The sequence below is a fragment of the Eubalaena glacialis genome, chromosome X (assembly GCF_028564815.1).
Source record: "Eubalaena glacialis isolate mEubGla1 chromosome X, mEubGla1.1.hap2.+ XY, whole genome shotgun sequence".
Lineage (NCBI taxonomy): Eukaryota > Metazoa > Chordata > Mammalia > Artiodactyla > Balaenidae > Eubalaena > Eubalaena glacialis.
Genome location: NC_083736.1, coordinates 21,512,658 through 21,540,207, shown reverse-complemented (window position 1 = coordinate 21,540,207; position 27,550 = coordinate 21,512,658). Strand labels below are relative to the sequence as shown.

Here is a 27,550-nt window from a genome sequence, read left to right as displayed (position 1 = left end):
TATAATTCAATGTGTAAAAGAACTAAGTGAGGGGTGAAATGCTTTACCCTGAAAAAAATTTTTATTACGATAATTTCCCTGGAGTGGGTGAAAAGGAATTATTCATGGGTTTCATTACTTAGATGGTGAACTTTTTTTCTGGACTGTGTCAGGTTTTAGGCCCAAACCGTAAGCCACGTGTAGAAAACTGGGGAACTGGCTCAAAATAGAGCCAGAAAAGTAACAATTCCACAGAAGGTCAGTGGTTTCCGGGAAACCTTTGTCTTGTTCTTTCCACGTCCTTTCCTTCTTTGTAATAAATTCCTTATCTGGTAAACCTGAGGCGCTGAGGAAAATGAATAAAAAGAAAAAAGGAAACATGGAAGAAATAGCGGACTCAGGAGTGCTGGTAAGGGGAAAGGATTTGGAATGAAGGAGGTTTTACATACGGCCTTCTTGATAAATATTAAGAGCAGTATAAAGTATGTAGGGACATACAAACTGGAAGTAAATAATTTAAAATTTTCAGTACAGTTGACAACATTTTTATACAGTGGATATAAAATTTGTAGCAGCATGACTAGATTAAAGATTGGAAAATAAAAAGGGAAAGGTATTTTTAAAGAAGAGAAAGCTTAAATGTAATGCCTGCTTTTAAAAAAATAAACAGATATACGATGTTGTGACATTTTTATCCACGTGTGATGAGGACATGAAAGGTATTTGCCGTAAGAAATAGATCATATTAGAACTTTATGATGGGGCACTGGAATAGTATTAGTTGGAGATCCTCCAGATGCAGATCCTGAGACAAGAATTCAAGTTCAAGTTAATTTGGGAGGTGAGTCCAGAAAACACCCACAGGAGTGTGGGCAAGAGAGACAAAGAAAAGAAGGCAGCCAATACAATTCGGGGCGCTCTGTCAAGCCAGCTACCACCATGGGAAATTGAACTTAGTCCCACTGGGGAACTCTGGGAGTCAGTGTAGAACAGCGTAGATTCAATTATCCCACTTGAGGACTGAGAGCAGTGCGGTATTTGTACATTCACTCCTCTCAGTCATTGGTTGAGAGCCCTTGGGAGTGTGGGCTGTTCCTTTTCTGGCCCTTCAGCCCTGTCTCAACGGTATTGTTGGGGAGAGGGGGCAGGGCTTTCGGTGGCCTGAGAAAGCCCTCAGGCAGAGATGCAGGTGCTGGCGGTTGGCAGCCAGCGGGCAGGTGTTGACGACAATGGTAAGGCCTGAGGGGATCAGGGAAAGCTCAGTTTCTGCTCTGAAGAGATTATTTTAGTTCTTCCCTGCAGATAATTGGGAAGAGTATTTCCAATAATTTGATGTTGAAGTGAAGACCGCTTGGGGGAAGAATGATATCATTTGTAGGTCTCTTCCAAGCTGAAGCAAAGGTCCCTATGACTCGGTTTCCTCATCTGATCAGCTGTTGAGGGGGTTCCAGGTAGCACACGGTAAGTACCTAGCATAGTGCTCAGAGCGGAAGAGGTGCTTGGTAAACGGTAGAAAGAAAGATGGTGGTGCTTGTGAGGGGCAGCGCTGATCTAACAAGTTCTCATGAAGCCGTGCCCTACTTGTAGAGGTTACAAGACTCAAGAGCCCTGTCCCCAGAAGTTCCCTGGGGATTTTCTGAGCAGCCTGCCTCCAACACGTTCCCTCTGCTTCCGCTAACGGGAGATAGGACTCCCCCAGTTTCAGCTTTCTTGTTTCCTCCACTGAGCCCCTGCACCTTTCTATTCTCTCACATGCTAACCTCTGCCTGCCTCATCCCCACCCCGTATCCAGCCCTTGATTCCTTTGGGAAGAAAGGGTAATGTTCATTTTCCCCCCAACTATCGGGCTAATAGATGCTCATTTTAAAATACTTGTTTTAGACCTGAATAAAAAAGAAATCAAAATCCCCCATAATCCCACCGTTTAAAGATGTTACTTAACATCCTGATGTATTTCCCTCCAGTGCTCTTTTCTAGGCATGTACATATCCCATAATCAGGATTATTTTTCAGAATCGTATTCTGTGGCCTGCTTTTCTCACCTGACACAATGTTAACATGTTCCCCTAGCATTAGATTTTCTTCAAAAACATGACTCCTAATGCATGTATAATACTATATGGATGTATTTAATTTTTATTTTAACCATTTCTCCTATTGCTGTAAATTGTATTTTTTTTTTTTTTGCTTCTTGTAAATAAGTCTGCATTAGCATCTTTGTATGTAATTATTTGTGAGCTTCTGGTTGTTTCTTTGGGGATATATTCCCAAGGGAAAGCCCTGGGTCAAAGGGTATGAACTCTCTAAAGGCTGTAGCATGTACTGACAAATGTCCTCCACGGAGGGTTTTTTTTAAAACAATGTTAACATTGTGTATAGATTTGTGTAACCATTACCATAATCAGGATACAGAACAATTACATCACCCCAATAACCCCTCTTCTATCCCTTTATAGTCACCCCCCCCATATAATCCCTAGAGGGTTATGGAATACTTAATTCCATATTGTGTAATTAACTGGTCATTCTTAATCATCTTAATAGCATTACAAAGCCCCCAAGTTTAAATAACCCATTCAGGTATTGTTAAGAAGTTCCTGAATCAGGTTGCAATAGCAGCCAAGACTCTAATCCCCAGAGTGGGTGAATCTGGTAAGGACCCCTCTCAGAGTGGTGCCTGAAAGAGTTTATTTCTCCCCATTAGGACTGTGAGAGTCAACCACTGTGGCTGAGGGGGATGAGAAGCCAAGACAAGGCTGGGGTAGGATTAGTGGGAATGGAGTTACTTATAGAGCTGACCCTCAAGGCAGTTAGAGGTCTAAATTTTGAGGTTCAAGGACTTGGGCTGATTATGTGTCAGGTACGACTTGGATTTAGCACATAATGGCATTGACGGTTAAAGGTCTGATTTAGGTGACACAATGAAGATGCTCAGGCAGAGGCAGCATCTTGTTTCGATGAGACGGGGGGCGGGGGAAGAAGGGGGCATCTGCCCACTTTGACACAGAAAAGGCTGGAGGTGGGTGATAAGGGCACAGTCTAGGCTCTTGGGCAAGAGGGGTTTGCAAGGACCCCACTAGCCATCAGGACGCTGCTAAATAGGAACAGGTGAGCGTCCCATTCTAGAGAGGGAATTAGAGGACCAATTAGGAACCAAGCTGGTAGCTCGGTGGCCCAGAACACAGTGGGGGTTAGGGGGTGAGGTGCTTTCCAACGGATCATGTACAGCCAAAAATAAATAAATAAAATAAGTAAATTTATTTTAAAAAAAAGAAATGCAAATTCCGGCCCTATCCCAGACCTACTGAGCCGGGTCTTGAGGGATGAATAATTTACATTTCCAACAAGTTCTCGGGTGACGCTGATGTTGGTGTGGCTGGTCCTGGAGCATACTTGGATGAAAACCACTGCTATAGATTAAAATGAAAGATTTAGAAGCCCAGGGACTTGTCTTAAGAGGATTTCTACCTAGATGTTTTTTTCTGTCACTACACCTGCTGCATCCCCCCGCCCCGCCAAGCCCGCATCCCTCCAATCCCAGCTCCACTGCTTATGAGTTTGAGGCCCTGAGCAATTACTGTACATTTCAATTTTCTCACCTGTAAATGGGGATAATGATAAGATTGACCTCTTTGGGTTGTTATGAAGATTAAACAATATCTAGGTAAAGTACCTAGCACTGTGCCTGTGCTTAATAAATGCTAGCAATTACCATGATTTTTTTTTTTTTTTTTGCCAAGCCGCGCGGCTTGTGGGATTTTAGTTCCCCAACCAGGGATGGAACCCGGACCCTCGGCAGTGAGAGCGTGGAGTCCTAACTATGGACTGCCAGGGAATTCCCAAGCCGTGATTTTTATTAATGTTATTTAAAGTGTGATATTTCACTAGAACGAATACCTTGTGAGTTCTTTTCTTTGGGTGTGTGTCTCTAGAACGCCCTCTTATAAATGGTGGTTATTCCCGGACGATTTAGACATTAAGGCACATCATCTTTAATACCCCATCTGTGGTGTTTCTGTGATTGCCATGAGCATTTGGCTGAGAGCAGGGTGCTTAGGAAATGGGAGCACAGGAATAATAGACCAGCGTAAGGAACAGTGTATGGAAGCGCAGACAACAGCAAGACCTCATTGAGGAAACTCAGAATAGCTGGGGAGGAGGAGGAGTGGCCGAGGGAGGAGGTAATTGGGGAGGGCAGTCAGAGGTGTGGGAGGCAGGTTTTCGAAGACAATCTACCTCCTTCGAAGTCCCTCTCAGGGCAGCCCCAGGGGTAAGCGCCCGGGCTACACCAGGCCTCAGAGGATCTGCCGCTGCTCTTGTTGCGGTCAAGGGGGTGAACACTCAGGTGCCCTCAATGAATGCCGTGAGAGGCCCTCCGAGGCCAGGTGGCAATTGTGGGCACAGGGAGTTTGGGCTCGAAAGTGGCTTTGTCTTCAGGGTGACTCCTATTTGGCAAAATTCTGACTACAGCACAGCAAACATGTCAGGGACTTGGTCTTTTTTAGTGGAGGTCTGCTATGTTCTGTCTCGAGGCATCCTGGGCACGTCAGGACGCGGTTTTTTCTTATCTGGGTAGTGCAGCCGGGGTCCCTAGCCCAGAATGGACCTTTGCAACTGAATTAAACAGGAGAAACAAAAGCAGCGAGTTCGGGCCCCCAGGGCACGGCCCGCCAGCCAATGGGGCCCGGCCGCTCCCCGGCGGAGTGGTACTATTATGACAGTAGCCAACCAGCGCGCTCCATGCAAATGAGGTACTGTATCCCGCACCCGCAGCTCCAGTGCTGTCTGGTTGTTATAGTGATAAACTGAGGCCTTGCCTCTTGGGTTCTTGGAGAAGGAAAGTGGTGGGGGTGGAGGATAACCTCTTTACTTCCCCCTGGGAAGACAGAAGGGACGAAGAAGGGGGATGGGTGGGGGAGAGAAAAATACGTGACAAAGAAAACATTCTCTGCCTAGGAGGAGACTCTCAGAGGGTGTAGAACTGGAGGCAGCATTCACTGGCCATGCCAGTACTTACCACTGATGCTGAGTCAGAAACAGGTATCCCAAAATCCCTTTCCAATGAGCCTCCCTCAGAAACCATGGAGGAAATCGAGCACACATGCCCACAGCCTCGACTGGTAAGTAAAGACAAAGGATGCAAATGTATGCGTAGCTATGGCACAAAAGAGTTTCAGCGAGGAACTCTTTTATGCGCCCGCAGCCAGCGAGGAAAGCGATGCTTAGAGGATTTTCATGTAAATGAGAATAGAGCTACCGCCTAATCCTTCTCAGCTGTTTATACTTAGCTTCTATACCGAGCGCTGCTCTTAGCTTACAAAGCATTATTGTATTGGCTGGGTAGGAAACGGGCTGCTTGGGCTATGCTGTGTGTTTGTGCCTTGGGAGGAGGGGATGGGCTTTTTTCTTTTAGGTGTATTCTCATCTAAAGATACAGATCCTATGGTACAATTTTAAAATGGCACTCTCTTCACAAAGCTTGAGACGAGTCCGTTGTTAAGTTCTAAATTTTAGGTAAGGAATGATTCTGTCCTCAACTAATTTTGGTGCCTAATGTCAGTTTTGGAAAAATGAAAACGACATGGAAGCCAAACTTCCCCATTCGTTTGAAAATTTCAAAATAAATAAGTAAAAGGGTCCCTCAGTGATGTGTTTAGAAATAATGTGCATCTTAAATGAATTGTAAACATTTCCGGAGCGTGCTGTGAGGGTTTCTCTTCAGGTAGTGGGAACCTGGAGCAGCTACATTTACTTGGAAAGGGGCTGCATGCCTTTCATAATGAAAGTGTGGAAACGGGGCACTCAGAGCTTCCTTGCATCTCAGTTACTGGTATCCCAAATTTCATCAGCTTCTCCACCACTGGTCATGATTCCTTAAGTAAATGTGGAAGGTGGTTCTCAAACACCTCAACGTGTATCCTCAAGGAGTCAAAAACACCAAATGGGTGGTGGATTTTCTGTGGCCTGAAGTCTTCGGGAACTTGGGGAGACCTCTCTTTGGACCCTCAAATCCAAGCGACATACTAGTTAGAGCTTCTCCCTCTGTAGCGATTTCCCTCCAGTTAAAAGGTGCAATATTTTGATTGGCTGTGGAGTTTGACCCTGGGAAGAGGTTTTTTTAAAAAAGGATTTTGTGATGTAGCATTTTCTGTGAACTCCCAAAATGAGGGCTCACAGATTTCAAGGCCAGTCCATCATGTAACTGTTATTTCTTCATAAGGGTTAATGAGGGTTCAAAGGGAGACTTAGGACAATTTTGTAAAACATGAAAACCAAGAAAGTTACATTAGAGCACCTAGGGCTTTTGTTCACTGTGTTTCTATTTTTAAAGATATATTTTCTTAGGGAAGTTTGATATTAACTGCTCCCCAGCGCTTAAGCCACTTGCTGAACAACATACACAATGTAGTACCTGTTTCTGATGGGATACAAACCATCCCCATAAGTTTGTTACCAAGGGATTCCTTTGAGCCACTAAACAACTCTTGGTTAAGCACTGCAAAACAGCAACAACAACAACAACAACAAACTGACCATTAAAAGCTTGTTATGAGATCACCCAGAATATATATATATATATATTTTTAAATAAATTTATTTATTTATTTTTGGCTGCATTGGGTCTTTGTTTCTGCGCACGGGCTTTCTCTAGTTGCGGCGAGCGGGTGCTTCTCTTGTTGAAGAACAGGGGCTCTAGGCATGCAGGATTCATTAGTTGTGGCACGCAGCCTCAGTAGTTGTGGCTCGCCGGCTCTAGAGTGCAGGCTCAGTAGTTGTGGCGCACAGACTTAGTTGCTCCGCAGCATGTGGGATCTTCCCGGACCAGGACTCGAACCCGTGTCCCCTGCATTGGCAGGCAGATTCTTAACCACCGCGCCACCAGGGAAGTCCATCACCCAGAATATATTTTTTAAAGTTAAACTCAATGTTCAGATTTGCATCACACACCTTCCTGACAGGTCAAGGGCAGGGGAGAGGGGGGCATCCGGTTCCTGTTTGTGTATCATTTCAGTCTCTCGTGCCTACTTTTTTTCCTTCCCTTTTTGCCTTTTAGCTATTCTGCTCCTTGGTTGCTTCTGCCTGAGAGGGTGGGCAGAGGAAATCAAGGGAAGGAAGAAAGTTCAAGTACTTTCTACTTTCACTTGTGACAGCTCACCCTGGAGGTTAACTCCCAAGAACCATACAAAGCTGGCAGTGTTACACCTCCACCTCCCTGCCGGTTTAGAAATGAGGAAACTGAGGTTCAGAGAGGGTAAGCGACTTCTCCAAAGCCACATTGCTTTGAAGGGCTGTAGAGCTGGGATCTGAACACAGAGCTCTATACCTGCAAAGTGGAAGACCTTTCTCCTGCAACACACCTTTAAGTGAGATACATTCTTTTTCCATCTTTTTGGCAGTTCTGGCTTAAAATGCGTGTGTGTGCGTGTGTGTGTGTGTGTGTGGGAGTGTGTGAAGGATGTACAGAATTTGAACTGTTAAAGTGATTGCTTTGATCTACCTTTGATAAAAATTTCCCATGTTGTCCATCATTACTGTCGTCTATTGAAAATTGGCTCTGTTTAAATAGGGGCTGCAACCAATTTATAAACCACTACTAAGTTTTTTGAAGCACCTTTTCTCTTATCAGCAAAATTGGGTCATTGTGGGGTTATATTCTAAATTTAGATTTACACTTAATAATGAAGGCACATATTAACTACCTAGTAACATAGTTTGTTGATGAAGAGAGTGGCAAGTGAAAATATTAAATTAGGATTTCTTTTTATGTTTTTTAGTAGTTTCTGTTGATCTTTAGCTTTGCTAATATCTTCATATTTCAAATTATATAAATTCTGTTTCTCCCAGTACCCAAACATATTGCGCCAAGTCAATCGTGGGTCCCTCAGAGCGTGGCTGCTCTGTTGCTTAACTAACTGGAAAGTGCACGGAAGACTTGAGAGATTCCCCTCCAGAGGACAGGCTCCTTCCCCCACGTGTTACCAAACTTGGATTCATAAAGTTTAGAGGAAACAGGACATAATAACAAAACATTATCTTAAAAAAAAGTAGCATTTACCAGAGTGGTTGTGATTGTATTAGCCGAGGCACACACTGGTTCCCCAAACTCACTCTAACTTTACGTAGAGATACGGAAAAGGACATTTCTGGGTAAATAAAGGGCCATAAAGCTTTACTGCAAGTCCCAGAATGTGACTTTATGTCACTGAATGTCACCCTCTGTAAATACGAATTTTATTTAAATCTCAGCAATCGTGTAAAATGCCCTTTTTTAATGAACCATGCTCTTGATTTAGCCTGGCACTTGAGAAGGTGTGTACAAGTGACCCTGTCTACATGCATTTGTCTATATATTATTTACAGTGAAGGCTGTTTATTGTGATCCGGGTTAGCTCGGCCCACAGTGATTGAGTACCTACTACGTGCTGAGCTCTGAGCCCTGTGGTACTTTGTGATCCGGAAATTCTAGAAGAGACTGGCACACAAACAGATTGCTTTCATACAGGTTGAGAAGGACACAGCCTGCGAAGGGGTGTGTTCCCAGGTGCAGTGGGGGCAGAAAGGAGAGAGCGGCGAACTCCTTGACAGCGAGTCCACGTTTGCCAGCGGGATGTTGAGTAGAAACCTGTCTTGTCCTCACCGTATCCCTGGTGTCTAATACAGAGCCTGGCATAGCCCTTTAAGGAAAGGGAGTGGGAAGCTGGCATACCTAAATACACAGGACTTTAAAGCAATCTATACTTTAGACCCTTGTAAGTAGCAAATTGATAAGGATATTGAGGATACAATGGAATCATGTTCAAGGGGGAACTTTTCTGGAAGGTATACCTGTAGGTTTTCCACCTGCCTTTTTTTCTGTTGGAAGAAAATATAAGAAAGAGTAAATAGAATTAAATAACACTGATAAAGAAATTAGAAAAGAAATAGAAAATTACCTAGGTTTTATGATAGAGCCTTGGAAATGAAAAAGGGCTGGTTCGATATGCCACGTTAGCAGGAGTTCATTTTGGACTTTACTTCAAAGTGGAGCAGTGCCAAGAGACTGCTGTCTTGCAGAAGGTGCATTACGTTCATTGGGAGGTAGGGCACTCACCCGCTCGTGCTCAAAAAGATGACCAGATTTCCAGAGACATCCTTGGCTTCCTTTACTAGCCTCACCATCTATTTAGCTACTCAGACAGCATACATTTTAAAAGCGAGATACTTACTGTGCTACGTCAGTGAAAATAAACAACTGTGAGCTTCCTTGGGCATTTACTGTGGTCGACTGGAATTCTGTCCAAGGTTATTATTAGACATCTTCCTGCTGGTCTTGTTCCAAATGCAACATCCATTTCTTGCAGATTGGTAATAGTCGGGCATATTGAACATGGGATCAATGAATTAGTTTTTCCCATTCTTTTAAGTTTATTCTTTCACTATCACTCCAACCCTCCTTCCCCAATTTGCTTAATGCTGAACTCCTTATGGAGGATATTAATATAAATCAAATATAAGAAGACAGGTCTGTTCTTTGTTTTATTTTGGCATTTGAGCATCCAGAAATGGAAAGGGAGTGTCCTCATTCAGGCAGTGAGGGGGATTTAAAGTATTCAGTGACGCAGGGCTTTAGAAGGTAACTGAGAGAAACCTCAGCCCCTGACCAACGATCCACAGTTAGCCAGCTGCTTAGAAACTTCCACACACAGCAAGGCACCAGGTGCTGTGGAGAGAAATAAAAGAAATAATCCAGAGCCCCTGCCCTTGAATATCGTTTTCATTTAACAGGAGGCAGTAGTTTGGTAGGTGGAAGCATGCCAGGATGCTGAAATCCCTTAAGAGAGCTTTTTTTTTTATAAGTTTGGCTTTAATATATTGGGCTTTCTATAGCATTTAAGCTATATTTTATCCATTGAGCAGAAGTACCTCACAGCAGGGGGACTTCCCTGGTGGTCCACTGGGTAAGACTCCACGCTCCCAATGCAGGGGGCCTGGGTTCGATCCCTGGTCGGGGAACTAGATCCCACATTCATCATGCATGCCGCAACTAGGAGTCAGCATGCTGCAACTGAAAGATCCCGCAACTAAGACCTGGCACAGCCAAAATAAAAATTTTAAAAAAAAAAGTACATCACAGCAGGGAGTACTCCGTTATCCTGATACCCAAGTTAAGACAAGTCCCTGCATTTGAAGAAAAGATGCAGCTTGCCGATCCCAAAAAGGATCAGTCTATTTTTGAGGGGATCTTAAGCCCTCAACTGTGAGTGGCACACTCCAGCTGCTACAGTAACGCTGTCCAGTGGAAATACAATGTAATTTAAATTTTTCTAGTAGCCACAATTTAAAACGTTTTTCTAAAAGGTGAAATTATTTTCAATAATATATTTAATTTAATCTGATGTATCTCAAATATCATTGCAAATGTAATCAATATAAAAATGATTAATGAGGTATTTTATATTCTTCATACCAAGTCTGAAATCCGGTGTGTCTATTACACTTACAACACATCTCAGTTCAGACTAGCCAATTTCAAGTGCTCACTAGCCACATGTGGCTTTTGAGGGAGCTCAGACACCTGCCCAGGCCTGTGGAGGATGAGCTCTGAGAAGCCACAGTAATAAATACATTTCATGTTGCATAGCACACACGTGCATGTATTTACTCAGAACTAAAAAAAAAAAAAATCACCTTCCTTTACTTCATATTTTACACTCACTTTCTCTGCTCTCCTATTCTGTTTTTTTAGTAATCTACGTGAGAATAAGTTTGAAGTTAGGGGTGGGGTAGTGGAGAAGGAAAGTACTGGATGGATGTGGGAGACTTTAAAGGAGGTAAATGCACCAGGATTTGTAACTGAGCCTGAGGGTGGGCAGTATCAGGACGACTCAGTTTTCTGGCTGCAGTGAGTGGGTGCCACCCCTGAGGTGGGAGCATCCGGGAATAGCAGTTTGTGAGAGTTAATGTTGGGGATACCATGGGGACTTCCATTTGAAGGTGTCTAGTTAATGTTTGGTTTTGGAACTCAGAAGAGAATTCTGAGCTGGAGATGTTGATCTGGGAGACATCAGCATGGAGGTGATGGAAGTGGAATCGAGGTAGTGAAATTGATGGGAGCGAAATTAGTCAGTTTCTGGACTGATGGAAGAAGTGGATGGAAATGGTTAACTAGCAAGAGTGCCTCAGGATAATCCTACTACGGGGTAATTCTAGAAAATAACTGACCCTGAGCCATCCTATCAGGTTCTTAAAAGGAGTAAAATCGAAGAGCTGTAATTAAAGCTATTAGAAGCCTCCTTATATCTGTCTGTCTCTACATGAAATCTGGTTAAATTAATCTACTTTATCCCAGAATCTTTCCAGGATGTAACCCTGAGGAACACCATTTAAAGAGCCAATAGAGGAAGGATCATGAAAAGAGGACAGACATCTCAAATATCTGGGAGATCAGGGGTACCAAGGGCAGGGTAATTCTGTGGAGGGAATATCCAATAGAACCCAGTGCAGCAGAGAGATCACATGAGATAATAAGGGAAAGTCTCCTTTGGATTTAGGAAGAAGAGGTCAATCATGATGTTTCAGTGAAATGGTGAAAACAGAGACCAGATAGGTTGAAGAGCATTTAGGAGGTGGGGAAGTAGAAGCTTGAATGAGAGGAGAAGCATACAGAGTGTATAGGACCCAAAGGTGGATAAATCAGGGTTTAAGATTGAGAGAAGCTAGCTTTTCTCTCCTCTTCTTTTTTTTACTTCCATACTTCCCTCCAGCCTTCTTTCCTTCCATCACCCAGGATGTCAAAGCTTCTGGTTGGCTCATTCTTTTAAGATGGTACCAACTTGCAGTTAAATATGAATGGGAAAGAGTCAGTGGGAGAATGTGAAAATGATGGGGAAAATTGATGCAGGGAATGACCCTTAGACTGGAGATGTTGGGATCCAGTGCACAAGAGGAAGAATTGGCTTCACGTTGGTAAAGAGATACCTCTCCCACTGTCTTGGTAAAGAAGCTGGTAAGGATGTTTTGGGTTATAAGGGGAAGGGTATAGAAAGTCGAAAGCCTCCCTTATCTGATAGCCTCTGTTTTCTCTGTGAAGGTGGAGGCAAAGTCATAGTGACTTGGTTCTGGTAGGTGCAGAGTGTAATTATGGGACAACCTGGGAAGTCAGGTCCAACCCCAAGGTATTTCCTCTCCACAGGCCTCCAGGCTGGGGCAGGGGCAGTAGGGGAAGGTGGAAAGGCTGAGTGATTCCTCGTGAGAGATGTGGTATTGATGAGCAGAAATGGATCTGTTCCTTTATGGCCTTTGGGGCTCCATACCAACCCCCAAATCAAGGCAGATCCAGATCTGTAGCCCCAGGGGGAACCGGACTGACCTACAGCGAAAGGGCTGGATGCTGGCAAGACAAGTAGGCTGCAGCTTAGTCTCTGCTTGCTGGAACCCACAATCTCATTCCAACATCAGTTTTGCCATTGAATTAATTATCGTGTGGGCTTCAGCAAATCACTTCTCCTCTCTGGACCTCAATTCTATGACCCACTATGGTTCCAGTTTCAAGACTTTTCCAGTTCCAAGACCGTGATTCTAGCTTCCATAGCCATGGAACGTGGTTCACCACAGTGTTCTCTGTTTGACCTGACGCTCATATCAAAAATCAGGGCTACCCCACTCCTCACCTCCCTTTGTTTTATCCATTTAGAGTAAAAACAGGTTGAATGATCTTATGGCAAGACACACTGGCAAAATATGCATAACAAATGTTCACAAAATACTTTGGAACTTTATATTAATGTCGTACAAACCACTTTTGCTGTCTTCCGCTTTATTCTTCAGATGCTTCTTCAGAAAGATTGGGTGTATTCTGAATCATGTGTTGAATGTTCTAGTCATTGTTCAAAGAAACCTGTGTTGAATCTCTTTTTAATGTGAACAATAGCCTCCTAATTTATCTACTTAATAATACTGAAGTTCAAAATACTGGGTTTTCCACATGAAAAAGTGCTCAACATCACTAATCATTAGAGAAATGCAAATCAAAACTACAATGAGGTATCACCTCACACCAGTCAGAATGACCATCATCAAAAAATCTAGAAACAGTAAGTGCTGGAGAGGGTGTGGAGAAAAGGGAACCCTCCTGCACTGTTGGTGGGAATGCAAATTGATACAACCACTATGGAGAAGAGTATGGAGGTTCCTTAAAAAACTAACAACTACCATATGACCCAGCAATCCCACTACTGGGCATATACCCTGAGAAAACCATAATTCCAAAAGAGACATGTACCACAATGTTCATTGCAGCTCTACTTACAATAGCCAGGACATGGAAGCAACCGAAGTGTCCATTGACAGAAGAATGGATAAAGAAGATGTGGCATGCGATGGTCCAGCCACCGCAGGGGGTCTTCCAGGTCCCGACGGAGAGGGGTAAGGGACTGAATAGCACCGTGAGTATGGGGTCAGAAGGACCAAGACAACTGATGGTTGCTAGGCACTTTATTTAGAATTTACTGAATCTTATATAGACAGAAAAGGAACTTATTATTAGACAATAATCCCATGGAATTGCTTATCTTCTCAGTTCAGTCACTACCACGGATGTCAACAAGTTTACAACAACTATCCTTGAACATTATCTTCCCTTAACCAGGCTCACACACAGCCCCCAGCCATAGGGAACAACCAGGACTCTCAGTTCCCTGAGGTCTCTTTTACATTCCTCAGGCCTGGGAAAAAGAGTGCATTCCAAGGTAAGGGCTTTGCTTTTTGTGAGAGACATACTGTCTCCTCCAGGAGTTACCTCCGGCTAAGACTGCATGCTTCCCACAGTGGCACATATATACAATGGAATATTACTCAGCCATAAAAAGAAACGAAATTGAGTTATTTGTAGTGAGGTGGATGGACCTAGAGTCTGTCATACAGAGTGAAGTAAGTCAGAAAGAGAAAAACAAATACCATATGCTAACACATATATATGGAATCTAAAAAAAGTGGTTCTGAAGAACCTAGGGGCAGGGCAGGAATAAAGACACAGACCTAGAGAATAGACTTGAGGACACGGGGAGGGGGAAGGGTAAGCTGGGACGAAGTGAGAGAGTGGCATGGACATATGTACACTACCCAATGTCAAATAGATAGCTAGTGGGAAGCAGCCGCATAGCACAGGGAGATCAGCTCGGTGCTTTGTGACCACCTAGAGGGGTGGGATAGGGAGGGTGGGAGGGAGACGCAAGAGGGAGGGGATGTGGGGATATATGTATATGTATAGCTCATTCACTTTGTTGTACAGCAGAAACGAGCACAACATTGTAAAGCAGTTATACTCCAATAAAGATGTAAAAAAAAAAAATACTGGGTTCTCTTTGAGGTATAGCAGTATGGCGTTGAACTCCAGGGGCCTTCTTTAACCGATGCTGCCCATCCAAGAATCATATTTGGGCTTCAAGACCCACAGTGGGTCAGGCCATAGTCCTGCGACTCCTGCGTCTTTTGCTGGTGCCCATACAAAGCTTCTCAGTGATCCTTAGTGAAATAAATGTAGAAAGATTTGTTCCATCTGATCACTGGAGGCACGATGAAAAGGAGAAAGCAAGGAAGGTAGAACAAACTAAGTCATTGCAAAATAGGCCTATTTTCTTCCAATAATTTCCCAGGTAACAGCCTCTGCCTTGCTAGGATCTGATTACCTGTTGCTGGCCTCAGACCATAGCATTATTGCTTTAACATTCCTACCTTCCTCTTTATCCCAGCATGAACCAGGTTGTGTGGGAGGCTGGGGAAGCTGACCCTGCTCGGGGATAAAGAGACAGTTTAGCACTCAACAGTCTTGAAGACACACTTGAAAACACAGTGATTAGAAAATAAAGCAGCAAACCCCGGTAGTGTGCGCCTGTGTAATAATGTACAGGGCCAGCCTGTGGATTCATTTTCATATCATCTCCTCATCCCTGCCAAAGTTTTTGACTTGGTGATTTTTGTTTTCCACTCAGTAATTCATGCACACTGAACCTGATGTCAGTGTAAAAGGATGCTGAGGGCTATTTAAACTGGCATTTAAGAAAAAGAACAACAACAATAATAATAGGTTAATAGAAGCATCATGAATGGTGTGTATGGCCCATTGGCAACCAAATGTTGTCAAAAGCTTGCTGCTGGTACTCATGGGCTTCTGTGCTTCCTCTCTAGTGGGCCTGAGATTGTAGGCGAAGTAACATAATACTAAATTCTGTTGTACCTCCAGATGGTTTAGTTATAAGGTCATTGTTCTATAGTGACTTCGGGGCTAGAGGTCTCACTCACTTATTTTCCTCCATCGGCAAATGAGGGAATGGAACAACTATTTATGGTGCATACTGTGTTAGGCACTGTGCCAGCTGCTTTATATGGGTTATCTTGGTTAACCAGGCTGCAGACCTGTAAAATAAGAATGACTATTCCCCATCTTATAAATAAGAAAACCGAGCATTAAGTAATTCCCCAAAGATCAAACACTAACTCATAAAGCTGGGATTTAAAATTCAGTTTGTCTGACTTCTAAAGCCTCCTGTTGCCACTACACACAGTTCTCCCACATAAATGAGCCGAGAACCACCTGCTCAAGCTCCCAGGTGATTCAGAAACAAGATGTGTTTGGATGCACTTTGAGAAGTGCTGTATTTAGCTCTGCCATGTCACATTTGGCACATGCTTTGGCACTTTGGCACTATGAGTGGAAACAGATCAGATGTCTAAGCTCTTTGTAGTAAATTTAGAAATTCAAAATAAATATATTTGACCCAGCACTTCTACTCCTAGGAAGGTTGTACATACGACCACCAAAGACTAGTATTAAGATGTTCTTAGCAGCATTATTCATAATAACCCCAAAGTGGAAACTACCCAAATGCCCAGCAGAAGTAGAATAAATAAATCGTAGTATAGTCACACAATGTTATGCTACCCAGCAATGAGAATGAAGAATCTACAACCACCTGCAAAAATAGGGATGAATTTCACAAACATAATATTGACTGAAAGAAGCCAGACATGAAAGAATATACACTACACCATTCCATTTCTATTAAATATTTTAAAAGTAGGCAAACTAACCTATGATGTTAGAAGTCAGGATAGTGGAAGGAACACAGGATGGATGCTGGCAGTGGTTGGTTACTTGATCTGGATGCTATATGTGTTCAGCTTGTGAAAGTTCACTAAGTCGCACACTTAGGATATGTGCACGTTTCTGTATGTATGTTATTCTTTTTTTTTAATTTTTAAATTTTATTTTTTATACAGCAGGTTCTTATTAGTTATCTATTTTATACATCTTAGTGTATATATGTCAATCCCAATCTCATCCCACCACCACCATGCCCCCCACCACTTTCCCCCCTTGGTGTCCATACATTTGTTCTCTACATCTGTGTCTCTATTTCTGCCCTGCAAACCGGTTCATCTGTACCATTTTTCTAGGTTCCACATATATGCGTTAATATACGATATTTGTTTTTCTCTTTCTGACTTACTTCACTCTGTATGACAGTCTCTAGATCCAACCATGTCTCTACAAATGACCCAATTTCATTCCTTTTTATGGCTGAGTAATATTCCATTGTATATATGTACCACATCTTCTTTATCCATTAGTCTGTCAGTGGGCATTTAGGTTGCTTCCATGACCTGGCTATTGTAAATAGAGCTGCAATGAACATTGGGGTGCATGTGTCTTTTTGAATTACGGTTTTCTCTGGGTATATGCCCAGGAGTGGGATTGCTGGGTCATATGGTAATTCTCTTTTTAGTTTTTTAAGGAACCTCCATACTGGTCTCCATAGTGGCTGTATCAATTTACATGCCCACCAACAGTGCACGAGGGTTCCCTTTTCTCCACACCCTCTCCAGCATTTGTTGTTTGTAAATTTTCTGATGATGCCCATTCTAACTGGTGTGAGGTGATACCTCATTGTAGTTTTGATTGGCATTTTTCTAATAATTAGTGATGTTGAGTAGCTTTTCATGTGCTTCTTGGCCATCTCTATGTCTTCTTTGGAGAAATGTCTATTTAGGTCTTCTGCCCATTTTTGGATTGGGTTGTTTGTTTTTTTGTTATTGAGCTGCATGAGCTGCTTGTAAATCTTGGAGATTAATCCTTTGTCAGTTGCTTCATTTGCAAATATTTTCTCCCATTCTGAGGGTTGTCTTTTGGTCTTGTTTATGTTTTCCTTTGCTGTGCAAAAGCTTTTAAGTTTCATTAGGTCCCATTTGTTTATTTTTGTTTTTATTTCCATTTCTCTAGGAGGTGGGTCAAAGAGGATCTTGCTGTGATTTATGTCATACAGTGTTCTGCCTATGTTTTCCTCTAAGAGTTTGATAGTGTCTGGCCTTACATTTAGGTCTTTAATCCATTTTGAGTTTATTTTTGTGTATGGTGTTAGGGAGTGTTCTGATTTCATTCTTTTACATGTACCTGTCCAGTTTTCCCAGCACCACTTATTGAAGAGGCTGTCTTTTCTGCACTGTATACTCTTGTCTCCTTATCAAAAATAAGGTGACCATAGGTGCGTGGGTTTGTCTCTGGGCTTTCTATCCTGTTCCGTTGATCTATATTTCTGTTTTTCTGCCAGTACCATGCTGCCTTGATTACTGTAGCTTTGTAGTATAGTCTGAAGTCCGTGAGCCTGATTCCTCCAGCTCCGTTTTTCTTTCTCAAGATTGCTTTGGCTATTCAGGGTCTTTTGTGTTTCCATACAAATTTTAAGATTTTTTGTTGTAGTTCTGTAAAAAATGCCATTAGTAATTTGATAGGGATTGCATTGAATCTGTAGATTGCTTTGGGTAGTATAGTCATTTTCACAATATTGATTCTTCCAATCTGAGAACATGGTATATCTCTCCATCTGTTTGTGTCATCTTTGAATTCTTTCATCAATGTCTTATAGTTTTCTGAGTACAGGTCTTTTACCTCCTTAGGTAGGTGTATTCCTAGGTATTTTATTTTTTTTGTTGCAGTGGTGAAAGGGATTGTTTCCTTAATTTTTCTTTCTGATCTTTCATTGTTAGTGTATAGGAATGCAAGAAATTTTTGTGCATTAATTTTGTATCCTGCAACTTTACCAAATTCGTTGATTAGCTCTAGTGGTTTTCTGGTGGCATCTTTAAGATTCTCTATGTATAGTATCATGTCATTTGCAAACAGTGACAGTTTTACTTCTTCTTTTCCAATTTGTATTCCTTTTATTTCTTTTTCTTCTCTGATTGCTGTGGCTAGGACTTCGATAACTATGTTGAATAATAGTGGTGAGAGTGGACATCCTTGTCTCGTTCCTGATCTTAGAGGAAATGCTTTCAGTTTTTCACCATTGAGAATGATGTTTGCTGTGGATTTGTTGTATATGGCCTTTATTATGTTGAGGTGGGTTCCCTCTATGCCCACTTTCTGGACAGATTTTATCATAAATGGGTGTTGAATTTTGTCAAAAGTTTTTTCTGCATCTATTGAGATGATCATATGGTTTTTATCCTTCAGTTTGTTAATATGGTGTATCACATTGATTTGCGTATATTGAAAAATCCTTGCATCCCTGGGATAAATCCCACTTGATCACGGTGTATGATCCTTTTAATGTGTTGTTGGATTCTGTTTGCTAGTATTTTGTTGAGTATTTTTGCATCTATATTCATCAGTGATATTGGTCTGTAATTTTCTTTTTTTGTAGTATCTTTGTCTGGTTTTGGTATCAGGGTGATGGTGGCCTCATAGGATGAGTTTGGGAGTGTTCCTTCCTCTGCAATTTTTTGCAAGAGTTTGAGAAGGATGGGTGTTAGCTCTTCTGTAAATGTTTGATAGAATTCACCTGTGAAACCATCTGGTCCTGGACTTTTTGTTTGTTGGCAGATTTTTAATCACAGTTTCAATTTCATTACTTGTGATCGGTCTGTTGATATTTTCTATTTCTTCCTGGTTCAGTCTTGGAAGGTTATACCTGTCTAAGAATTTGTCCATTTCTTCCAGGTTGTCCATTTTATTGGCATAGACTTGCTTGTAGTAGTCTCTTAGGATGCTTTGTATTTCTGCTGTGTCCGTTGTAACTTCTCCTTTTTCATTTCTAGTTTTATTGATTTGCGTCCTCTCCCTCTTTTTCTTGATGAGTCTGGCTAAAGGTTTATCAATTTTGTTTATCTTCTCAAAGAACCAGATTTTAGTTTTATTGATCTTTGCTATTGTTTTCTTTGTTTCTATTGCATTTATTTCTGCTCTGATCTTTATGATTTCTTTCCTTCTGCTAACTTTGGGTTTTGTTTGTTCTTCTTTCTCTAGTTCCTTTAGGTGTAGGGTTAGATTGTTTATTTGAGATTTTTCTTGTTTCTTGAGGTAGGCTTGTATTGCTATAAACTTCCCTCCTAGAATTGCTTTTGCTGCATCCCATAGGTTTTGGATTGTTGTGTTTTCATTGTCATTTGTCTCTAGGTATTTTTTGAATTCCTCTTTGATTTCTTCAGTGATCTATTGGTTATTTAGTAACGTATTGTTTAGCCTCCATGTGTTTGTGTTTTTTCCCCTGTAATTGATTTCTAATCTCATAGCATTGTGGTTGGAAAAGATGCTTGATATGATTTCAGTTTTATTAAATCTACCGAGGCTTGATTTGTGACCCAAGATGTGCTCTATTATGGAGAATGTTCTGTGTGCAGTTGAGAAGAAAGTGTAATCTGCTGTTTTTGGATGGAATGTCCTATAAATATCAATTAAATCTATGTAGTCTATTGTGTCATTTAAAGCTTGTGTTTCCTTACTAATTTTCTGTTTGGATGATCTGTCCATTGGTATAAGTGAGGTATTAAAGTCCCCCACTATTATTGTGTTGCTGTCTATTTCCTCTTTTATAGCTGTTAGCAGTTGCCTTATGGATTGAGGTGCTCCTGTGTTGGGTGCATATATATTTATAATTGTTATATCTTCTTGGATTGATCCCTCGATCATTATGTAGTGTCTTTCCTTGTCTCTTGTAACATTCTTTATTTTAAAGTCTATTTTATCTGATATGAGTATTGCTACTCCAGCTTTCTTTTGATTTCCATTTGTATGGAATATCTTTTTCCATCCCCTCACTTTCAGTCTGTATGTGTCCCTAGGTCTGAAGTGTGTCTCTTGTAGACAGCATATATATGGGTCTTATTTTTGTATCCTTTCAGCAAGCCTGTGTCTTTTGGTTGGACTATTTAATCCATTCACGTTTAAGGTAATTATCAATATGTATGTTCCTATGACCATTTTCTTAATTGGTTTGGGTTTGTTTTTGTAGGTCCTTTTCTTCTCTTGTTTCCCACTTAGAGAAGTTCCTTTAACATTTGTCCTAGAGCTGGTTTGGTGGTGCTGAATTCTCTTAGCTTTTGCTTGTCTGTAACGCTTTTGATTTCTCCATCGAATCTGAATGAGATCCTTGCTGGGTAGAGTAATCTTGGTTTTAGGTTCTTCCCTTTCATCACTTTAAATATATCATGCCACTCCCTTCTGGCTTGTAGAGTTTCTGCTGAGAAATCAGCTGTTAACCTTATGGGAGTTCCCTTGTATGTTATTTGTCATTTTTCCCTTGCTGCTTTCAATAATTTTTCTTTATCTTTAATTTTTGCCAATTTGATTACTCTGTGTCTTGGTGTGTTTTTCCTAGGGTTTATCCTGTATGGGACTCTCTGTGCTTCCTGGACTTGGGTGGCTATTTCCTTTCCCATGTTAGGGAAGTTTTCGACTATAATCTCTTCAAATATTTTCTCGGGTCCTTTCTCTCTCTCTTCTCCTCCTGGGACCCCTATAATGCGAATGTTGTTGCGTTTAATGTTGTCCCAGAGGCCTCTTAGGCTGTCTTCATTTCTTTTCATTCTTTTTTCTTTAGTCTGTTCTGTGGCAGTGAATTCCACCATTCTTTCTTCCAGGTCACTTATCCGTTCTTCTGCCTCAGTTATTCTGCTATTGATTCCTTCTAGTGTAGTTTTCATTTCAGTTATTGTATTGTTCATCTCTGTTTGTTTGTTCTTTAATTCTTCTAGGTCTTTGTTAAACATTTCTTGCATCTTCTCGATCTTTGCCTCCATTCTTTTTCTGAGGTCCTGGATCATCTTCACTATCATTATTCTGAATTCTTTTTCTGGAAGGTTGCCTATCTCCACTTCATTTAGTTGTTTTTCTGGGGTTTTATCTTGTTCCTTCATCTGGTACAAAGTCCTCTGCCTTTTCATCTTGTCTGTCTTTCTGTGAATCTGTGTGTATGTTATTATTTAAGACTAAGTTTAAAGATATTCTGATCACCTTAATAGGGAGAGAGTATGGTCTACCACAGATTTCCCATTTCCAAACAATTCTGGTGATCTAATAGGTAACACTCTAGGGAAGAGTATCAGATCCTACCTACAGTTACAGTTCTTGGCTGCTCACAGAGCTTCAATGTACTCAGTCCTTCCAGGAGTCAGTATACCCAACCCCAAAGAGAATGTAGGTAAGCCCTTGAATTAAACTTGCCTTATTTCTAGGACCAGTCCAGCCCTAGTCAGGTAATCTGTGAATTAAAATCCATGGTGCCCAATCTATATGTGTTGTCTAACAATGGCCTGGCCTCATGGTTTGTAGGCTCAGAAGGAAGTGGATGGAATTGGTTAGCTAACAAGGGTGCCTCAGGATAATCCTGCAAATTGCAGAAAAGCTGACCCTGAGCCGTCCTATCAGGTTTTTAAAGGGAAGGAAAATGAAGAGCTGTGGTTAAAGCGATTAGAATCCTCCCTATATCTGCCTATCTCCATATGCAATGTGGTTAAATTAATCTACTTTACCCTACAGTCTTCCAGGATGTTACCTCGAAAAACAACATTTAGAGAGTCAATAGAGGAAGGGCCATGGAAAGAAGACAGAGAGGTATTTCTCAAAAAGGTGCGAGATCAGGGTCCAAGAGCAAAGCAATCACCTCGTTGGCAGGTACACTTACACAGGTTTTCCATATATATATATATATTTTTTTTTTATTAAAGAAGTCATCCAGTTTGCAGAACCAGTCTTCTTTGGAACATCTTTCTTTGGAAAATCTTTCTTCATTGGAACATCTTTAGTGGCTCAGAAAAAAAGGGTTTTATTATTGAAATAGAATCTAGCAAATACCTCAAGCTGAGACATGTTAGAAATATCTGTACTTCCATCCAACTGTATAGCAAACCTCCCACACTGCATAATTTGTTCTAATGCTTGTTTCTTCCAGTCTTCAGCAATGTTTTCTATATGTCTCCCAAATATATTTGCTGACAAAGGAATGCATTTTTTTTTAAGGAATGCATTTTTTTTGACATCAATTTTTTTCTACACATTAGAGCAGCCAGTTTTACTGTGATCTGAAGAGCAGGTGTTTCTGCAATGAGACTTTTGGTTTTTCTCTATTGAATTGTAGCAACTCAAAAAAGGCTTCTAAACATTTATCATTACATAGAACGTTATTTTGTGAAGTACAGGATTGAGTATCGCATCTTGAAATGTTGCTGAAAAAATCAAAGAGATTTGTCTGCATGTTCTGAATGCTTCATTTTTAAGTATCATGGTAATTACAATAGCTTCATACCATCATTAGCTAATATCTCAAGGTACAATATATGCTCCAGGTGAAGTTTAATGCTAATAGCACATATTTCAAATAGTCTTCTTTGCGATCATTTTCGATTCACCTCTCTTTTTGTCAAATCTAATGAGGCCATCATTGTTCACACCTGATAATGTGGCTGGTGCAGAACTTATACAAAGGGTAGAAGGGTCAGCTTGGCCACTTTTTTCGTGTTAGTTTGTGCTTATGGTATCTTTACTTTCCTATTTCATTGCAGGAAACGTTTTAAGCCACCTGCTGATCTTGTGAGCATTGGTTTAGTTAAAACTAGGTAATATAATCCACAAAGGCACTCATATAGGCCCAGGTGAACTGTATTTTACTGCAGTAAGCCGAAAGTAAATGAAAATATCAGGGGACCCAGGCCACCCTTCTCTATTGTAACGACTTGCATTCTTCCTTTGGAACACCTTGTAGACTTTATGTTGACAGAGATGGGGCACCAGGGTAATTTTGGAAATTATAGTTGGTTGTTAGTAATCCTTCCTTTCTTGTTTTTTAACATGAAAAAATAAATTTAGACACAAGTGTTGCTCTCTAATGGATTGTTTTGCACATCCCACGTTAGAAAACCCTGGTCTCCATATTTTAAATCTTGCCCTTGGATCCATCCATGAGTGAGAGAATTGCATTCTCAGACTGCATGTTTGACCCCTTGTAGAAATGCTTTTTTGAACTGCTTTTTGGTTCTGGGGCTCTGCCTTACAGGGAGGGTGCTACAGAGACAAACATAAAAAACAGGATTGTCTTTATCAGGAGGATGTCATTGAATATGTTGGTGTCGCTATGGCATCACCCAACATGCCCCTTATAAAGGCACCATGGGAGGAATTTCAATAAAAACTTGGCATCAGGAAATGCTGTGCTTCTCCTCAGTATCTCTTTTGGGTTTTGCCTAAAGAGAATATTAACTTTGTCTTCCTCTTTGCTTTGACTGCTGGGAGCTTAAAGCCATTTTTGTGCCCTGCCCCCTGAAATATAGAGGACCATGATAGACATTCCTGTGTGCTCATTTCACCCTGGGCCTTTTTTCAAAACCCCTGTTTCCATCCTCACCCACATGTTGCAACTATTATTTTAAACTTCCATTATTTTATTTTTTAAAAATTTTTTATGATGGCTTTTATAGTTAAATTGTCTTTATCTTTCTTTCTTTCTTTTTTCTTTTAAAATTTCTTGGCCACACTGCACGGCATGTGGAATCTTAGTTCCCCGACCAGGGATCACATCCGCACCCCTGCAGTGGAAGCATGGGGTCTTAACCACTGGACCACCAGGGAAGTCCCAACTTTCATTTTTTTAAAAGTCACCTCAAGTCCTATGAGGAAGGAGGTGGAGATGAATAAGAAATAAGATTATTATTGATACTCATTGTAAACGTCTTGAGCTCAATTACCTAAGAAAAAATTGATTTAGTGTATGGAATTTTTATCTCTAGGTAAAGGTGATTATTTTCTATTGTTCGTAGCATCTATGCACTTCTTAATTTTAAGAAGTCATTAATTGTAAGACACGCTTCCCTTTCAGAGGTGTTAAAGTGTCAGAAAATGGCCAACATGGATTTTAAGTCATTTATTGCAAGACCCCTTCTAATCTCAGACATGTTCAAATGTGGGGGGAAAATGTACATTTTAGTATCAATGCAATGTGGTATTATTTGTAGTACTAAGAGTCTTCCAGCTGTTTGAAATCCACTGCTGTGGGGTTTGGAAGGTGGGCACGTAGGGGAAGTTACAGATTATGGATGGTCAGTGTTTTAAGGGTATAATAAAATTCATAATAAAATTCTGATCCCTGATAGCTGGAAGGGCAGTAATTACTAGCCTGACCTAGATGTGGGTGTTTACACATTGTTTTAAAAAATGGAATTCTTGTGAGGGGACTCTAGATAAAGTTGGAATATGTGTTTTTTTAAAAAGATATTTAAGATAATTTTTAGACTACTATTGTTTTGCTTTTAACTAACTTCAAAATACTTATTCTCAATAATAGAAAAATGAGCAAAGGACAGATTATTCTCAGAGGAAAATACAAATGACTAATAAACATTTGAAAAATGTTCGCTCTTTCTTGTAATCAAAATAATTCAAATTGAAACAGCGTGATGCCATTTAAAAAAAAATTTGTTTTTGCTTATTTATTTGTGACTGTGTTGGGTCTTCGTTGCTGCACGCGGGCTTTCTCTAGTTGCGGAGAGCAGGGGCTACTCTTTGTTGCAGTGCGCGGGTTTCTCAGTGCAGTGGCTTCTCTTGTTGCGGAGCACGGGCTCTAGGCACGCAGGCTTCAGTAGTTGTGGCACACGGGCTCAGTAGTTGTGGCTTGCGAGCTCTAGAGCACAGGCTCAGTAGTTGTGGCGCATGGGCTTGGTTGCTCCGCGGCATGTGGGATCTTCCCGGAGCAGGGCTCAAACCCGTGTCCCCTGCATTGGCAGGTGGATTCTTAACCACTGCGCCACCAGGGAAGTCCGTGATGCCATTTTTGATCTATAAAATTGACAAAGATAATACTGAATGCCAGTGAGATGGCAGCAAGATAGGTGCCTTCATACACTGTTATGTGAGTATAAGTGATGCAGCTTTTGGAGAAGGTAATTTGCCCATATATGTTAAAGTGTTCTTTAAATATTCATCTTTAAAATGTTCATACCCCTGATCTAAGTAATTCAACTCCTATCCTACGGAAATAATCAGAGGTTCAAAATTATGTCTAGAAGGTTATTTATATTAGTAAAATATAAGCAACTTAATATTCAACAACAGAGAAGTACTTAAAGAAATTATGGTTTTTCTATTTGGTGGAACGTTTTATAACTATTAAAATTAGTGAGAGTTCCATGCGAAATATCTGTACCTTCTGCTCATTTTGCTGTGAACCTAAAACTGCTTTAAAAAATAGTCTATTAATAAAAAAAAAATGAAGTTGAATACTATTTAAATGATATGATAAAATAATCATAATGTATTGAGTGAAAAAAACTGTCCATGCAGTAAGATTCCAAAGTTGTTAAAATGTATATATAACCTATCAGAAAGCTTGAAAAAGAAATGTAGAAAATGTTAACAATGATTGTATTTGGCAAGCAGAATTCTTACAAGTGTTGCCTTCCTCTCTTTATTTTCTCAAGTTCCTAGTAGTATATATCATGATGATAAAAAAAGTTATGGAACATTGATAAGTGTATTTTTTTTTATTATGTGAGTTTAATCTTTATCAATAATCTTCATCCATAATCATTCTCTCTCTAGTTCTTTTATCAATAATCATTCTCTCTCCAGTGACTTTAAATTCCCCCATTCAACACATATTTATTGAGGACATTTTATACGCCAGGTACTGCCTTAGGTAGTAGGGATATAAAAGTGAATAGAGCAGACTTGGTCCCTGTTTCTTGGAGTTTCCATAGTAGTTGGGGGAGACAGGCCATAAATATACATTGTTTCCTCATCTGCCCACCAGGACCTCTCTTCAACCTGCACTCACCCCCTTAGCTGAATTAATGAATCTAGTCTAGTGGTTTTAAATATCGTTTATATTCTGATTGCTTCTTAGCCTGTATTGCTAGCTTAGTCCTCTGTCCCAGACTCCAGACTTGTACAACCAACTGCCTACCTGACATCTCCACTTGGAGATCTAATAGGCATGTCAAATCAAATGTGTGAAATTTTATTTTTTCCTTCCAGTTTTATTGAGATATACTTGACATATAGCACTATAAGTTTAAGGTGTACAGCATAATGATTTGACTTACATACGTTATGAAATGATGATCACAATAGGTTTAGTGAACATTCGTCATCTCCTATAGATAGATACAAAATTAAAGAAATAGAAAAAAATTTTTTCCTTGTGTTGAGAACTCCTAGGATTTACTCTCCTAAGTTTCATATATAACATACAGCAGTGTTAATTATATTTATCACGTTGTACATTACATCCCTAATACTTACTTATCTTATATCTTTGTACCTTTTGACCCCCTTCATCCAATTTCCCCCTCCACCCCCGCCCCCACCGCTGGTAACACCAAATCTGATCTCTTTTTCTATGAGTTTGTTTATTTGTTTTTGAAGGATAATTGACCTACAACACTATGTTCCTGTTACACAATGTAGTGATTCGATATCTCTATACATTTCAGAATGATCACCACTGTCTAGTTATGATATGTCAACATAGAAAGATATTGAAGTTATTAACTATATTCCCCACACTGTACATTTCATATCCATGACTCATTTATTTTGCAACTGGAAGTTTGTACCTCTTAATCTCCCTCACCTATTTCTTTCCTCCCCTCACACCCCTCTCCTTTGGCAACCACCTGTTTGTTCTGTGTATCTATAACTCTGTTTTGTTATGTTTGTTCATTTGTTTTTAAAATTCCATATATAAGTGAAATCATACAGTATTTGTCTTTCCCTGTCTGACTTATTTCACTTAGCATAAAACCTTCTAGATCCATCCATGTTGTCGCAGATGGCAAGATTTCATTCTTTTTTTATGACTGAGTAATATTCCATTGTGTATGCGTATGTGTGTGTGTGTATGTATACACATATATGTGTATATATGTATACACATATATTTATATTATATATATTTACATGTATACACACATACCACATCTTCTTTATCCATTCATCTATTGATGGTCCCTTAGGTTGCTTATGTATCTTGGCTATTGTAAATAAGGCTGCAATGAACATAGGGGTCTGTATACCTTTTCTAATTAGTTTTTGTTTTCTTTGAATATATACCCAGAAGTGGAACTGCTGGATCATATAGTAGTTCTATTTTTAATTTTTTGAGGAACCCCCATACTGTTTTCCATAGTGGCTACACCAACTTACATTCCCACCAACAGTGCACAAGCATTCCCTTTTCTCCACATTTTTGCCAACACATGTTAGTTCTTTTTCTTTTTGATGATAGCCATTCTGACAGGTGTAAGGTGATGTCTCATTGTGGTTTTGATG

The 27,550-nt window shown here is 40.5% G+C and overlaps 1 protein-coding gene across 1 annotated transcript in view; it reads left to right on the top strand.

The window, feature by feature from the left end:
- Positions 1 to 4,940: 4,940 nt before the first annotated feature.
- Positions 4,941 to 27,550, top strand: part of PCYT1B (phosphate cytidylyltransferase 1B, choline) — a 142,375-nt gene continuing 119,765 nt past the window's right edge. Inside the window, exon 1 of the mRNA XM_061178834.1 lies at positions 4,941 to 5,099. Coding sequence (XP_061034817.1) covers positions 4,983 to 5,099 — 117 coding nt within the window. The 5' untranslated portion in view covers positions 4,941 to 4,982. The remainder of the gene's footprint in view (positions 5,100 to 27,550) is intronic.